Raw genomic sequence first — 13,705 nt, 5'->3', positions numbered from 1 at the left:
CTCAGCCATCCTCCATCCCTGTGCTGAGTCCTCTGCACTCTGAGCATCTCATTAGTCACAGCAGCACGACCCAAGGTCTCCTCCAGGGACAGAGCCTGCCTCTGATGCAGCTCTGTGCTATCTGAGAAAATTCCCAGAAGGAAATGAGGAGTGCAGCTCTTCCTACCTGTAGCAGTTGTTGGTGTATTTGTTGTAGCTGCCCAGAGCTGTCAGGCACCCCTCACAGATGGCGTAAGAGAAGAGGATTTGAGTGCCTGCATCCATCCACACCTGGAACAGAGAAGGTCAGTGGTCTCCAGACGGGGCAACAAAATTAACAAATGGCTGTGCCCTGTCAACAATAACTCCTCCAGTCATGGAGAACAAACCCTGTGAGACAGAAAGGGGATCTACAGTGAATGGAGAATCTGGGATACCTATCTGGAAAAACTGAGCTATAGAACTGGAAACCATTTAGGAAAAAGCTCTAGAGGAGACCATATTTTCACACCCCATTTAAGGTGACACCATTTCTCCACCCCACACCTCTGCATTCAAGGTAGAGATGGCATCCCTGATAGTATGGCTCCTTCTGAAGCTCTCACTACAGCTGTCTGTGGTCCCTACATGGCCCAGATGATTAATCTCCTTGCAGAGCCACGGGTGAGTCACCCCAAATGACAGTGTGATCAACAATCTGTGTACTCCCTCCCCTGCTCCCAGACCTAGTTTTCCACCTCTTTGAGGCCACAGTGCACAGTGGAGGGGCAGAAAATTGCTGAGATGAGAGATTGCAGGCCAGTGGGGTGTCACACCCAGGTTACCCTTTGCTCTGGCCTTCCATGGGAAAAGCTGAGTGGCATTTCTCAGCACTGCTCCAGCCTTCTCCTCCCTGGAGAGCTGAGCTGCAACTCTGCTCTCACACAGTCCCAGGGAAAGCCCTGAGCTGGGAGTTGTGGGCAGGCAGGTAAACAGCTCACCTTTCTGATGGTCTCCAGGCTCCCCAGTAATTCTCGTTTTCCTCTAAGCAGCCCCCAGCTGCAAACATCCAGGCAGCTGGAATTTCATGGCCTTCAAAGAATCCCATCCCAGGCGCTGCAGCCTAAGATCACCCTGATTTCCCACAGATAGGCATGTACACAGGAGTCCCTCAGGCACGGACACACATCCCATGTGAACTAAAGCTCTACCTTCTGCCTCAGCTCAGCAGCAGGATCTCACTGAGGATTTCCATGAGCTCCAGGGACTGGTGGAAGTGATTGACCCTTTGGCCAGCTCCTGCCCTAGGCAGGTGGGACCAGCCCCCAGGAGCAGTGAAGGGAACCCAGCTGGTCACAGCCCATGTTACATGCATGCCTTTGGTCTTTTCTGCAAGCACAGGACCTCTCATGTCCTGGGAGGGTCCTGATGGAGCCAAAGTGCTAACCAGGCCAGAAAAAAAATTAAAAGTGATAGATTATATAACCCCTCCCTTAATTATCTGCATTTAACAGCCAGAAAAACTTTCTGTTACATGCTAAATATTTTATATACTCCTTTGGTTTTGCTGAGCCCATGAGTGGAAATGACCTAGCATGCCCACATGCTGCAGACCACAAGCAAAAAGGATGTGCTGTGTAAGGGAACCAGACCCTTCTCAGAAGTTTTAAGGATCCTGGTTGCCTGACTTCCTTTCATAGATGACAGCTCAGCTCCAGAGGCCAGGGCACTGAGAGCATTCTTGTGGCCAGCATTTGCCTGACACCAGCCCTCACCTGTGGGTCTGCCAGCTTGGACATGTCTGGCTTCAGGTAGAAGATGATGCCCTCAGCAGCCCCTGGCAGCATCACCCCTCGGACCAGCAGGATGAGGAGCATCACATATGGGAAGGTGGCAGTGAAGTAAACGACCTGCAGGGCAGGGAAACAAGAGGAGAGAGGGTCAGCAGGGAGGGGCAGGCATCACTTCACCTCATCTGCAGGCCCCTGCCCCAGCAAACCTCCCCGACTCTGCTGCTGGCTGTGGCTGCTGCTGCTAACACAGAAGAGGGGTGGGAAAGAAAGTAATCAAGGTTACATCTCACTGGTGATTTAGTTAATCTGCATTTTATTCTTCATCCAAGACTCTGCCACTGGTTGCTCTGCTTTGTTTTCTCTTTCCAGCCAATATAATTTCCCTGCTGTGCAGCTGTTCCCTTCATCTTTTGAAAGCTGCAGAAGAAACCCAGATCTCTTCCCATCACTGAGTTTTAATGAGTTATTAAAATGGTCCTATGCACAGCAAGAGCTTTCCAAATTAAATACCAACTTTGCTGGCCAATTTGAGACACCTATGAGGCATTTCTCATTTCCAGAAGGGCTCATGCGTCACTCTCATCCCTTTAATGCCTTTGAGCTCACAGGTAAAAAATGGGGGCAACTCAAAGCCTTTAAAGAAAATGTAGAACATTATTTTTATAATACCTATTTTTACTTCTTTTTGTGTGTGATAGAAATAAATATTACAGTAGAATTAATAATCTCTAAACCATTTCTCTAATATAACATATTCTTTTTTCCTAGCTGCAAAATATTTGTGAGCAAGTTGCAACTTCCTAACATTTATTCATTACTAAAATTCATTCAAGCAGTGTGAAGGCTTGTTTACTCTATGGATTCATAGTGATAGGCCTGAAATTACATTTTTTTGTGCTTAGTGATAATTGGTCAAATAAGTCACACTACATGGTACTTTAGCTGTTCCCTGATTGAATGAGAATGACACTCCTTTGGGCACAAGTATTAAAATCTACCTTCAGAAATCAGTTTTAAAAAAACATTTATGCATAAGGAAGAGAAACATGGGGGGGGGGAAAGGCTTTTAAAAGAAAATGACTCTTTATGGAGTTATTTGAAATTATTGTCCTGAGGTCACTATGGTTTCTTTAAATTTGGGTTCCTTAAATCACAGAAGCAGAAACATAAGGATGTGGCAGGATTATGTGATTAGAGCAGCCTCTCAGGCAAACACAACCTCCTGTTTAATCTGGAGCTGTTGTACAGCTCCAAAGTTATGCACCTGCTCAGAATTCTTGGGTCTTTCCTAATGCTTGTCTTAGTATATTGTCAGCAAAGAAAAAGAGGGAGGCAGTTGAGTTTTTTGACAGTGCCCCTGTAATACTCAAAATTACAGCCTGCAGAGAAGACAACTGGCCTGTTTGACCTTTAGTATATTTGGGAACAGAAAACTCTTCTCTTATTGTTGCACCATGTCCATAACACCTGGCTGGTAAACAGCCAATAGCCTTGCACCCTAAAAATTGTGATGGAAAAATCATCTGTAGTCTAAGGAAGACCATTATATTTACTATATGTAGTCACTGTTTTCTCTCACTTTCTGGTCTGGTTTTGCCAAACCAAGTCAGCTAAACCAGCCTGACTGAAATACTCTAGCTTTCTCCTTGTGCAGGTAAGTTATGCACCCTGGGGAAGCAGTGTGCACAAGGAGAAAAATGCAAAGAAAAAACTCAGTGGAGAAGGCTGAGAGCTAAATGAACCTTGAGTCACTTCATTATTCTTCCATGCAGATCACACAACCTCTCAGACCCAATGTCTTGTCAAGATGGCACTGTGGTATTCAAATTAGGGGGCATCAGAGATTCAAGGTTTAAAATGCCATCATTTCTCATCCATCCCCTCTTCCCCATAAAGGTGGAGTCTGGATCTCCTTCCTTCAGAAATGGTGGACAAGTCTGCATCAGCAAGAACCAGTCATCAGCAAAATCTGGGAAAAATCTAGTCAGGGGAGCAAGCTCCTATGTCATTCTGCTGCAATGGGTGCCCAGTGCAGTTTTAAGTTAGCAGATAGGATTTAACACTGAAACACAGGTGTCAGGTGTGAAAGGGAACATTTGTGAAGAGTAGACAGTGATTTGAAGGAAGAAATCTGTTGCAGAAATTGGTTCCCTCCCTTTGCTATTGGGACACCCTGGACACCCACAAGACTAATTATTAACCATCAATCATTAATGATCCACCCATCTCATGGCAGCTCCAAGAAAGAGGTCCTGAGCAAATCAAGGCCATGGCAGTGTCACTAATACCCAGCCCAAGGCATCAAACACTCATTCACTCCAAAAGGAATACCAGTCCATCTGCTCTGTAGGATAAACATCAGGAGAAAGCATTGGCTTCAGCCTCATTAGCAAAATGCAGAAAGTGAAGAACTGACCCAAAACCTGCATATTTAGAAAGAGCACAAAAGAGAGAATAAGGACATTTCTCCCTCCCCAAGTGTTTTCCAGGATAAAGAAGTAGGAGAGATTCATTATCTATTCTCAGAGCTGGTTACAGGCAGCAGCTTGTCTGTTTGCTCAAGTGTTTAATAATTGCCAGGGATGGGAAGCCTGCCACTGCAGAGGATCTTGTTGAAAGCACCCTCAAGCCACAGCAGGACAACACATTGGTGAGTGCATGATTCCCAAGGGCACTTGGGGAGAATCCATCAGCCACTGTGGGTATTTGCAAGTGAAAATGTGCCTCAAAACTGCCCTCAGTTCCCAATGTTTTCCCCATTCTCCCCTCCCTGATGGACCTACTAATTTATTCTTCCTCTTAGGTTTCAAACACAACTGATGTACATCAGTTTAGCCTCAACAGGTTTTCAACTTCAGTGCTCTGTCTTCTGCCTCTACTTTGTGAAGAAGGAAAAGAGATTGGGGAAGATATAGAAGATGGACAGAACGAGGCTTATAGACTGGGAGGATAATCCCCATTCCTACTTTGCCTGTGGATTTGACCCCTTTCCAGATGCAGAAGTAGCAGATGATCCAGGCCAGCAGGAGACACAGAGCCAGCTCCCAGCGCACAGTGCCCAGTTTGTGAATCCCATCCGTGAGCCTCAGCACGCGCTTCCTGCCGGCATCCAGGGACAGGGAGAGAAGCATTAGCACTTCACACCCCACTCAGGGTCCCACACACACCCCTCCCATATTACCCCATCCAAAGACTCAACAGCTTGTCTACAACACATCTGCCCAGGCCTCCCAGCCATGCAAATCATCCCAGCTCTGCTCCACCATGTCCTGTGGCTGACCCAAACCCTCCCACTCTCCAAACCCACGGTGCCATGCCCATCAGACCCCCACGACACAAAATCAACACCTGTTCCCTATTTCTCCCTGAGCCTGGCAGCTCCCCAGCAGAGACAACTTAATTCAAAGCAGGCCACCAAACCACTATCAGCCCATGGCCACCATTCTTCCTCCCCTATGCTACATGCACTCTATATGTAAGCATAAATTATCTTTAAGATTGCAATGCCCTTCCCTCAGCCTCCTTCCTTGGAGATTCACCATCAAGAAGGCAGGCAACACAAGAGCTCACCATTGCAACTCCTGCAGTTCCCAGCAGCCTAAGCCCAAACTTATAACTCCTCTGCACATTCTGCTCAAAACCACTTCCCTCAGTGTCCCCTTGCTCTCTCTACACAAAACCCAAACAACTGTTTCAACCTCAGCTCTCACTAAATAGTATGTACAAGGAGCAGGGCAGGAGAAGGGAGCCAGCACTGTGCAGACTCTTTTTGCAACCATGGGCACATATCCTCTTCTGTGTGCCCTGTGGTGGCTGCAACAAAGGACACTCAACCCTTTCAAATGTGCTTTAAAAGACAGAAACGGGCACAAAACCCAAACCCAACTGCTGAAGCGGAGTCCTTGACACCCCTCTTCTTTGTAAGACTTTCCTCTGTAGCATGTGGAGTGGTAGGGTGGCACCAGCAGTCATTTCAACCTCTCCACACTGCACTGATGACCCTATCTGGGACATTGTGTGGCCTGCTATAAGACCCACTCACTTGGTATTTTAGTGCCTCCAGCCCCAAGTTCCTGAAAATTCTCCATCCTCCTCAAATTATTCTCTGGCATCTCATGCATGCAACTCAGATCTCTGCTCTCCAGGAATGATCCTGAGCAGCCTGATGGATCACTTCCCTTAGACAGCAAGCAGGACTGGGTCAAAAGAAGGCAAGAAGCAGTTTTCTCCCTTTTTTTCACTGTGGAGGAGTTTCATCTACCATGGCCTCTCATGCTTGCCTGCAAACCTGCAACACCCAGCACATGCACTCCTGCTTGCAGCAAGCCCTCTCCTGCTCTTGGTGGCTCTCTCAGTGGCCACACTCACCCAGGCAGCCCAGTGCCAGAAAGGGGAGCACACCCTCAAGGTGCACACGAGCACCCCTGGGCAGGCACACGGTGAGCAGCCTTTGGGGTGTGCCCAGTCCTCACACCCCGGGCTCTGTGCCAGTCTCCTCGGCAGCTCCTTGTGCTCCCCGTGTTGGATCTGGCACGTGGCACCTCACTTTGCTCCTACAGACACAGCCCCCAGCCCAGGGAGTCCTGCAGCTGCAGCCTTTGGGTGAGAGGGAGCCTGAACAGAGGGAAAGCAATCACATACTCCCAAAACTCAATCATTGAGGAGGTGGCGTTCGCTGGCAAGGTCCTGTTGTCCAGGCTGGATCTATTCAGAATGTCCACACAGAGATCTACCAAAAGAAAAGGAAGCTGATGAGGTGAGAAATTCTCTAGGGCTCCTCCAAGAGGGATGTTCCTTCTCCTCTGGACCCTAACCCTCACAGATCCTTCATCTTGTGCTATAGAGCATCTCATTAAATGTCTCATTAAACTCTGGCTCTCCCCAGGTAGGAATCCCAATCCAGCAGTCACCAGAAAGGCTTCAGGGAGAGAAGAGGGGAAGGAGAAAACAATTCCCTGCCAAATTGAAAACAGATGACGGAAAAATACAGATTATCAAGGGATAGTGATTATGAGTAGTCTAGATAGAAAATCTCATTCTCTTTCCACACATGCTTGTCCACACCATTCCCTGTCCACACATGCACACATCAGCTTCATGTTCTCCTTTGCCATCCCCAACCATTACAAAGCATGAAATAACTAAAAACAGAGGAGATGCCACACATCCAATGCACCTCATCTTGCATTTTGCCAGCAAAAGACAACCCAATGGAAAACCAAGGAAACCCAGCTGTTGCTGGGAAACTTCTCCCTGTTAAGAGAACATTTGTGGCTTTGCTTGCAAACAAATCCATTCTGGGGGAGCTGAAGGAATTGGATCATCTCCTTAAAAGGCTGGTTACTTCTGCTGGGATGAAAAGGCAGAGGGAGCTGTGAGTAAAAGGCCTACAGGGTAGAGAAATTTAACTAATTGCAGAAATTAATCATCTGACTCAAGAGAAAAAGGGAGGGAACCAAGCTGCTGCCAAGCAAAACCTGCTCAACATGTTAAAAAATTCCTGACAAGGACATTCATGAGAATTACCTCACATCCACCCCATCTTCCCAGGCTCAGCACAAGCAACTTGAGTAAAGTCAAAGCCAGGTCTTCTCTGCAGGGCAGAGTAAAGTGAAAAGCTGAGTGCACAGAGGAAACTGTTCAGGCACCAGCAGTGGCAGCAACTGTCCCAGTAACTCCGCAGGAATGGGGCAGAGTAAGGGAACTGTAAGATAAACTGTTGCACCAGAGATAATAAAAAGAGCCTGCCACATGATGAGTGCCCTAGATTGGCTTGCAAACTCTACCATCCACCTCTCCTGCTTGCCAGAAAATGCCTATTTTTTGGTGACATCACATGCCAGCTCATGAGAGCTTCTTATCCAAAAAAAAACCCAAATATTTTCAACAAAACCTAAATAACTTCTGGGAATTGGAAAGAAGCTAGAAACTGCCCAAGAAAAGGTGTACCTGAGTTCCAGGGGTTATTGCAGCTGGCCCATGGTAGCACTGAAGAGAAGGAGCTGAACAGGTAGAAGAGTGCCCAGGACAAGATGACAATGTAGTAGATATTCAGATATCCCACAATGACTTGGGTGGCATATCCAATTCCTGTGGAGAAAAGCAAAGGAGGTGAGGATGGGACTGGCAACCAACTCCCAACACATGAGGCTTAACATCAAATAAAGACACTGGTCATGCTGTGGTTAGAATGAGGCAACACCAACAACATGGCTCTCCAGAAAATAGTGCAAAACCTGCCTAAGAGAAAGAGGAAGGATTTTGTGACTTGGCACACAGACAGGAAACATTGTTGGTAACTCTAGACAGGTCTGTGGTGAAACAGCCAGAAAACCTTATGCTGATTTGGAAAAAAAAATTCTGATGGCTACCGTGCCACAGCATCATAGTGCCTCCTCTTCAGAAAAATACAGCTCTAGCCTTTGAAGAAAAGAAATGCAGCCAAGTCTCTTACTTTTGGAAAGTGTCAGGCAAAAAAGTCTAACAGCTGATATTCACCATGCTCAGTATTGGTCCTGGGTCCTGCTTGTGCCCATTGCTCACTGAGACCTCAGAACAGTAATCAGAGCAGAAAGGCCCAATTCATTTATTTAAAACTGGTTGTCAGTGTCCTTTGAGATACCCCTGCTGGTCCAGCTCCAGGTGTGTGCCAGAGCACAGGGGTCTCCAGTGCAGGACGTACCAGACTCCCCAGGGAGTTTCAAATAGCACTGCATCCCCATGCTCAACAAACTAACCAGGCTCCACTCTGCCTGAGCACAGCTTTCTCCATCTGCAAAACATGGTTAATAAGCTCTCCTCTGGACAGAAGAATTGAGGAAATTATATCCATGAATATATTAATCCCATTAAACAACCTTCCCCCAGGCCCCAGAAGTCCTGGCTCTTATCCCTGTGGTTTAACCTCATCCCCATCCCATCTCTGGGCTGTCAGACCCAGTGCACACAGCCTGATTCCCCCAGTTTGAAGAATTCCAGCCTGCAAATGCTGCCACAGCAGCCCTGGGCACGGGAGTGGGCAGGGAAAGTAGAATAAACCAGACAGAGTTCCTCAATCTCTTCTCCCCTCACTATTTGTCCTGAACTACACACAGGTGTTTGTACATTGATACTTCCATCCTCCTCCTTCAAGCTGGCCATCCTGCTTCTCCTCTCTCCCGGGTTCTGAGCTCCTCAAAGCAGAGACTGTGCTTCAGGTGGAGCAGCACAGCCCCCAGGCAGCACCACACCCCCTCACTCACATCAAGAGGGGTCAGGGAACTGCCCCTGCACACACAGCAGGCAGCAGAAGGAATAACAAGGCTGGGAGAGAGAAGAAGGGAGGGAGAATAAAAGAGAAAGGGGAAAAAAAGAATAATAATATTTTTAAAAAAGGATCTCAGTCACTGATTGTCAGAAAGTGTTGCCAGTAAATACTGTAACTTGACTGACCTTCAAAGAGGGGGCAGATCTTCCTCCAGGCCGTCACCCCTCCCTGGCTCGTGTACTGCCCCAGCGCCGTCTCCAGGAGGAACAGAGGGATCCCACAGGTGAAAAGGAAGATGAGGTAAGGGATGAGGAAGGCTCCTGCAGAGAGGGGTAAAATGCTGCCTCAGAAACCTCTTCAAAAACCTTATCCTTAAAACATTTTGCCAGATACCTGGGACCACAGCTGGAATCAGCTACATAAACATAAATATTTCAGTGAACTAAATGTGCAACCTCTGCTAAAGAAACAATGACCATAATTTCTCAGAAAAAATTACAAGGGTGGTCTATCTTGTGCTACTGCTGCACTTCTGCATTTGGGATAGGCCAAAACCTAGAGGGGTAAGGAGTAGCCAGGCAAGGAGCTAAAAAAAGATAGTGCTGAAGAAGTTCTCCCTGCTTCATGCTCCTGACCTCATTCCAGCTTTCAGCAGGAAGGGGATGAACAAAATAAGTCCTTGTTTCACATAACTACATTTGTTCTGCCTTTCATGAGAGTCACAGCAAAACTCCCACTTGCCCAGAGGATACAAACCTGGAGGCTGGTGACATTTCTTGGTAAGTAAAACATTTGCCAGGATATAAATTTACTCGAGACATATTTCACGTCAAATTTGGAAAGCAGATTGCACCAGAAAAATGGAAATAGGGGAGGAATATTTTTCTGACATTTTCAAAATGAGGAAGTTTAACTTCTACCTTCAAAATCAATTTTTGCTAATATGTAGAGAAATGTCTAAAGAGAAATCAACCTGAAATCACCCTCAGATTAATGCTTGTCAGAATGGAAGAGGAAGGAGAAAAGAGCAAGGCTTTTTCCCAGAAACAATGACCAGCATAAACTAAGCATAAGAAAAGACAAACAAAAATAACCAAAAACTTTAATGCCCTGAAAAAATGGCTTAGTGCTTTGTTCAGCTGTCTGAAATTTTTTTGCACCTTTTCAGTTATGTTGTCAAACTAAGTACAAGTACATTCACTGCTCTGCTCAAAACTGCTCCTGAAATCTCATTTTCACAGCTGACCTTCCTTCTGACACCTCACTCTCTTTCTCCACATCCTTAGTGTGGATTTTCACACTTCTGCTTCCCTCCAAACAAGATAAGGTGACTGCCTTCCTCGCTGAAACAACTGTGGCTATCTTGCCTCTCCATACAATAAAATTTGGTCAGGAACACCTCTATTGCCAGGGCCTGGAGAGCATCTCAGTTGCTTGTAACCAAGACTAGGGTGCCTTTCTCAGCCACTGTCCCCTGGCCCTCTCCTCCCCTGCCAGCACAGGCATTCACACTGACATTCCTTCCAGTGACTGTGAGCAACCAGGAACACTTGCCCTTGTTTTTAAGCCAACAAAGTTACAATAACAAAGAACATCCACATTTCCCCTAAACACAGCTGTGTGTAGCTGCAGGAGACCTGGGGCCAGAGGGAATGAGGCTGATTCTCAGGGTCAGTCCAGGTTTACAGGGTAGGAAGTGAGAACTGCAGACCCTGAACTAGAGGCAGCTGCTGCTTTTGGTGTTGCAAGACATCTATGCCAAGTCTGCAAGACAGCTTTATTATCCTGCACACAGATGAGCCTTTCAGCAGACTCCAGACCCTCTCCTCTGATACAATTTGTCCCAGAGGTTGACCCATTTTGGTCTCTGAGCAACCATGATTTTCTTGCACCTCTATTGTCTCGTCTCTCTTAACTGTCCCACAGCAGTTACCAGCTGAAACTCCAGCTGTGATCCCCTCCTCAATTTACTGCTCTACTGCAGGAGCCTCAGCCTTGAGTGGGGCCCCCAGAAACAGATCCTCTTTCTTTATGAGTCAATAATAAGTTCAGGATGCTGAGCAATTAGATCAAATGTGACAGTGCAGCAGTAGATAAGGTTGCAGTTGGTCTCTTTACAGAAATATAGCACTATTTTTTCTATGGCATCTGTCTTCACTGAGCTGTAAAACCATTTCAGTACATCCGAAGGTGGAGAAAGGTGTCAGGACAGCAGTCTCAAATTTGGGAGGTAAGGGTGGGACAGGGATGAAGCATTTATAGATGGGAAATGCCTTTTTTTGCAATTTCAAGAACTTTTCCAATGATGAGAATGCTGTTGAGTGTCATGGAAATACATTGCCTTGCCCTATATCAGTCTCCTGGTTCCCTAGAGCCCTGGAGAGAGAAAAGTACCTTCTCCAGCAGCAGCATACTTTCTGCAAGGGAGCTGTGAGGGAAGGACACTCCCATCCTAACCTTTCCCAAGCCTGGCCTCCCTGCCCTCTGAATCACAGCCTTAGCTATTCCAGAGCAGTCTAATTAAAAAGAAAAATGTTATTCAATAGATATTTAAAGTGAACAAAAGTAGCCTTTTCACTTACACTAATTAGCATACAAATTGCAAGGACTGCTGAACCGGGTACCACAGGCACAAACTATGCAAAGATATCATCTGAGCTCAGGGAGAAATTTTCCATGCAAAACCCATGACTCCTCTCTGAAAGCATCACTGCAGAATGGGCTGCTCAATCAGATGCTCTTCCAGTGTTTCCTAACCTGGAAGAGCATCTCATTTGGCTTGCTCTTGGTGCCTCCCATCAAAATATTGGAGAAGAAAACTGGAGGATCTGCTAAAAATCATCCCAGGTTCTAGAAAAACTTAATTCCATTTTCTTTAACCATTTCTTACCCTGGCCCTCACTGGTTTTGAGGATGTATTTCCTTGTCTCTTGTTTAATTTGGATAAACTCCAGCAACAGCAGAGAGGACAAGAATTTGGAATTCCTGGGGAAAATTACAGTGGAACCACTCACCTATTGGTGAAAGCTCCTGGCACCTTGGAAAAGAAAGGCCTCTGGGGCATGGTCTGCAGAGAAAGGAAGCTCAAAGAAGGGGGGTGGGGTGTGAAGCAAATCCCAGACCCGTTAATTCAGGGTGTTTTTAGAGAACAAGAACAAAAGAGAAGTTATTGCTGGATTTGACATGTAATTTGCTATTCCTCCTTTTCTTTTATCAAGTTAGATTTTTATTCACTGAGAAAAGTTAGTGACAGTCAATTATTCCCTTACGTTTCATTTTATTGTTATGAGAAATTTTTACTTTTAACCATGTAATGATCTTATTGCAGTGTTACTACAAGAGAAAAGGAGAGCCATGCAAAGAAACAAAAGGGAAGGTGAATGAACCTTTATTTGGGATGAATTTTCCTGAAAGTGGTTTGACTACTGTGAGAATTGCTCCAGGGGAAGAGGCAGAAATCTCCTCCTGGGGTGTATCAGGCCTTGGCTAGGATACCAGCACTGTCTAAGCCTTTCCTCCTCTGTAACAAGGGGTGGATTTGATGCCAGGAGTAGGAAAAGGGAATATGTAGGAGAAGGTTGATGTTGGCTTTCTGAACACTTACAGATATTTTCTAAAGACCAATAATTGCTTGAGATGCCCAACAGCCTTAAGTTGTTACTGGGGTTCAATTTTTCAGGAGTCCAGATTTGAGAATGCTGCTTTAAGGAAGAGTACCCACTGGGGAGCTGGATTCACCCCTGAGTTTTTATTCCTCCTCATTTTAGCAGGAACTAACTTGTTGAAGGAGTGAATAAGGGAATACCTTAGGGAGTACATAGGAGAATTGGGTGCAGGCATGTACATGTCTCTCACTATAGCTACAGACCTAGAACAACTCACGTGTGCTGTGCACTCACCACCACCGTTCTTGTAGCAGAGGTATGGGAACCTCCACACGTTACCCAGGCCAATGATCTCCCCAGCCACAGACAGCACAAACTCCATTTTGTTCTTCCACTGGCCTCTCTCTTCCATTTCCTCCACTCTTATCTCTTCAGGAGATGCGGTGGCCCCATTGCGTTCTCCTTCCTTGGATATGGCTCTTGTCATGGCTCTGTGGGACAGAAGAGAAGGAGAGCATGGGATGTAGGGAGCTGCTGCAGGACATGCTTGTGGGAAGAGGAGTGAGGGGACCAGACACCACAATAAGATGTGGTTCCAGTATCAATATGTAAATTTAGGCACATGTAACTGGTGGCATTACTGAGCAGAAGCTGGCCTTTCTAGAAGTGATTTGCTTTAGCAAGGGATACGCATTCCCTTGTTGAGATTAGGAAAACAGACTGCAAACAAGTGTCTCCAAAGCAGCAGCATCTCTGCTTCCATTCCCACCAGCTGGGACTGCAAAGAAATCAGGGTTTTGCTCTCTTGTAGCAACTTGCTAATTCATTATGCTGGTGGTTCGGTAAGCTTTTTAATAGCACATCTCTCATTCCTTCTGTATCACCTAAAGGAACATCCCCATCTTCAGGGAGCAACAGAGACAGCAATCTGCATCACCCACAACACTCAACATTTCCACTGCCCCTGGATCTGCTGTGGACTATTTAAACTTGCTCTCTCCCTTGCCTCTGGAGGCAGCTCAGGCCAAGCATCTCTCCCATTCAGCAGCTCAGTGGTGAGCAGAACTTCATCACCTTTGATGCCATTTACCTTACAGGACCAC

At 46.3% G+C, this 13,705-nt stretch overlaps 1 protein-coding gene across 2 annotated transcripts in view; it reads right to left on the bottom strand.

Moving 5' to 3' along the window:
* SLC6A12 (solute carrier family 6 member 12) overlaps positions 1-13,705 on the bottom strand; it is a 37,618-nt gene that overhangs the window by 16,735 nt on the left and 7,178 nt on the right. For both annotated transcript variants that reach the window (XM_005482687.4, XM_074538947.1), the window contains exons 2-8: positions 12,897-13,093; positions 9,183-9,317; positions 7,701-7,841; positions 6,393-6,480; positions 4,718-4,850; positions 1,734-1,868; positions 167-270 (exon numbers count right to left, since the gene is read on the bottom strand). In XM_005482687.4, the coding sequence (XP_005482744.1) occupies positions 167-270; positions 1,734-1,868; positions 4,718-4,850; positions 6,393-6,480; positions 7,701-7,841; positions 9,183-9,317; positions 12,897-13,089 (929 nt within the window). In that variant the 5' untranslated portion in view covers positions 13,090-13,093. The remainder of the gene's footprint in view (positions 1-166; positions 271-1,733; positions 1,869-4,717; positions 4,851-6,392; positions 6,481-7,700; positions 7,842-9,182; positions 9,318-12,896; positions 13,094-13,705) is intronic.

The sequence above is a fragment of the Zonotrichia albicollis genome, chromosome 4 (assembly GCF_047830755.1).
Source record: "Zonotrichia albicollis isolate bZonAlb1 chromosome 4, bZonAlb1.hap1, whole genome shotgun sequence".
Taxonomy (NCBI): Eukaryota; Metazoa; Chordata; class Aves; order Passeriformes; family Passerellidae; genus Zonotrichia; species Zonotrichia albicollis.
Note: the sequence above shows the minus strand (reverse complement) of the source record. Positions and strands in the feature narration are given on the sequence as shown.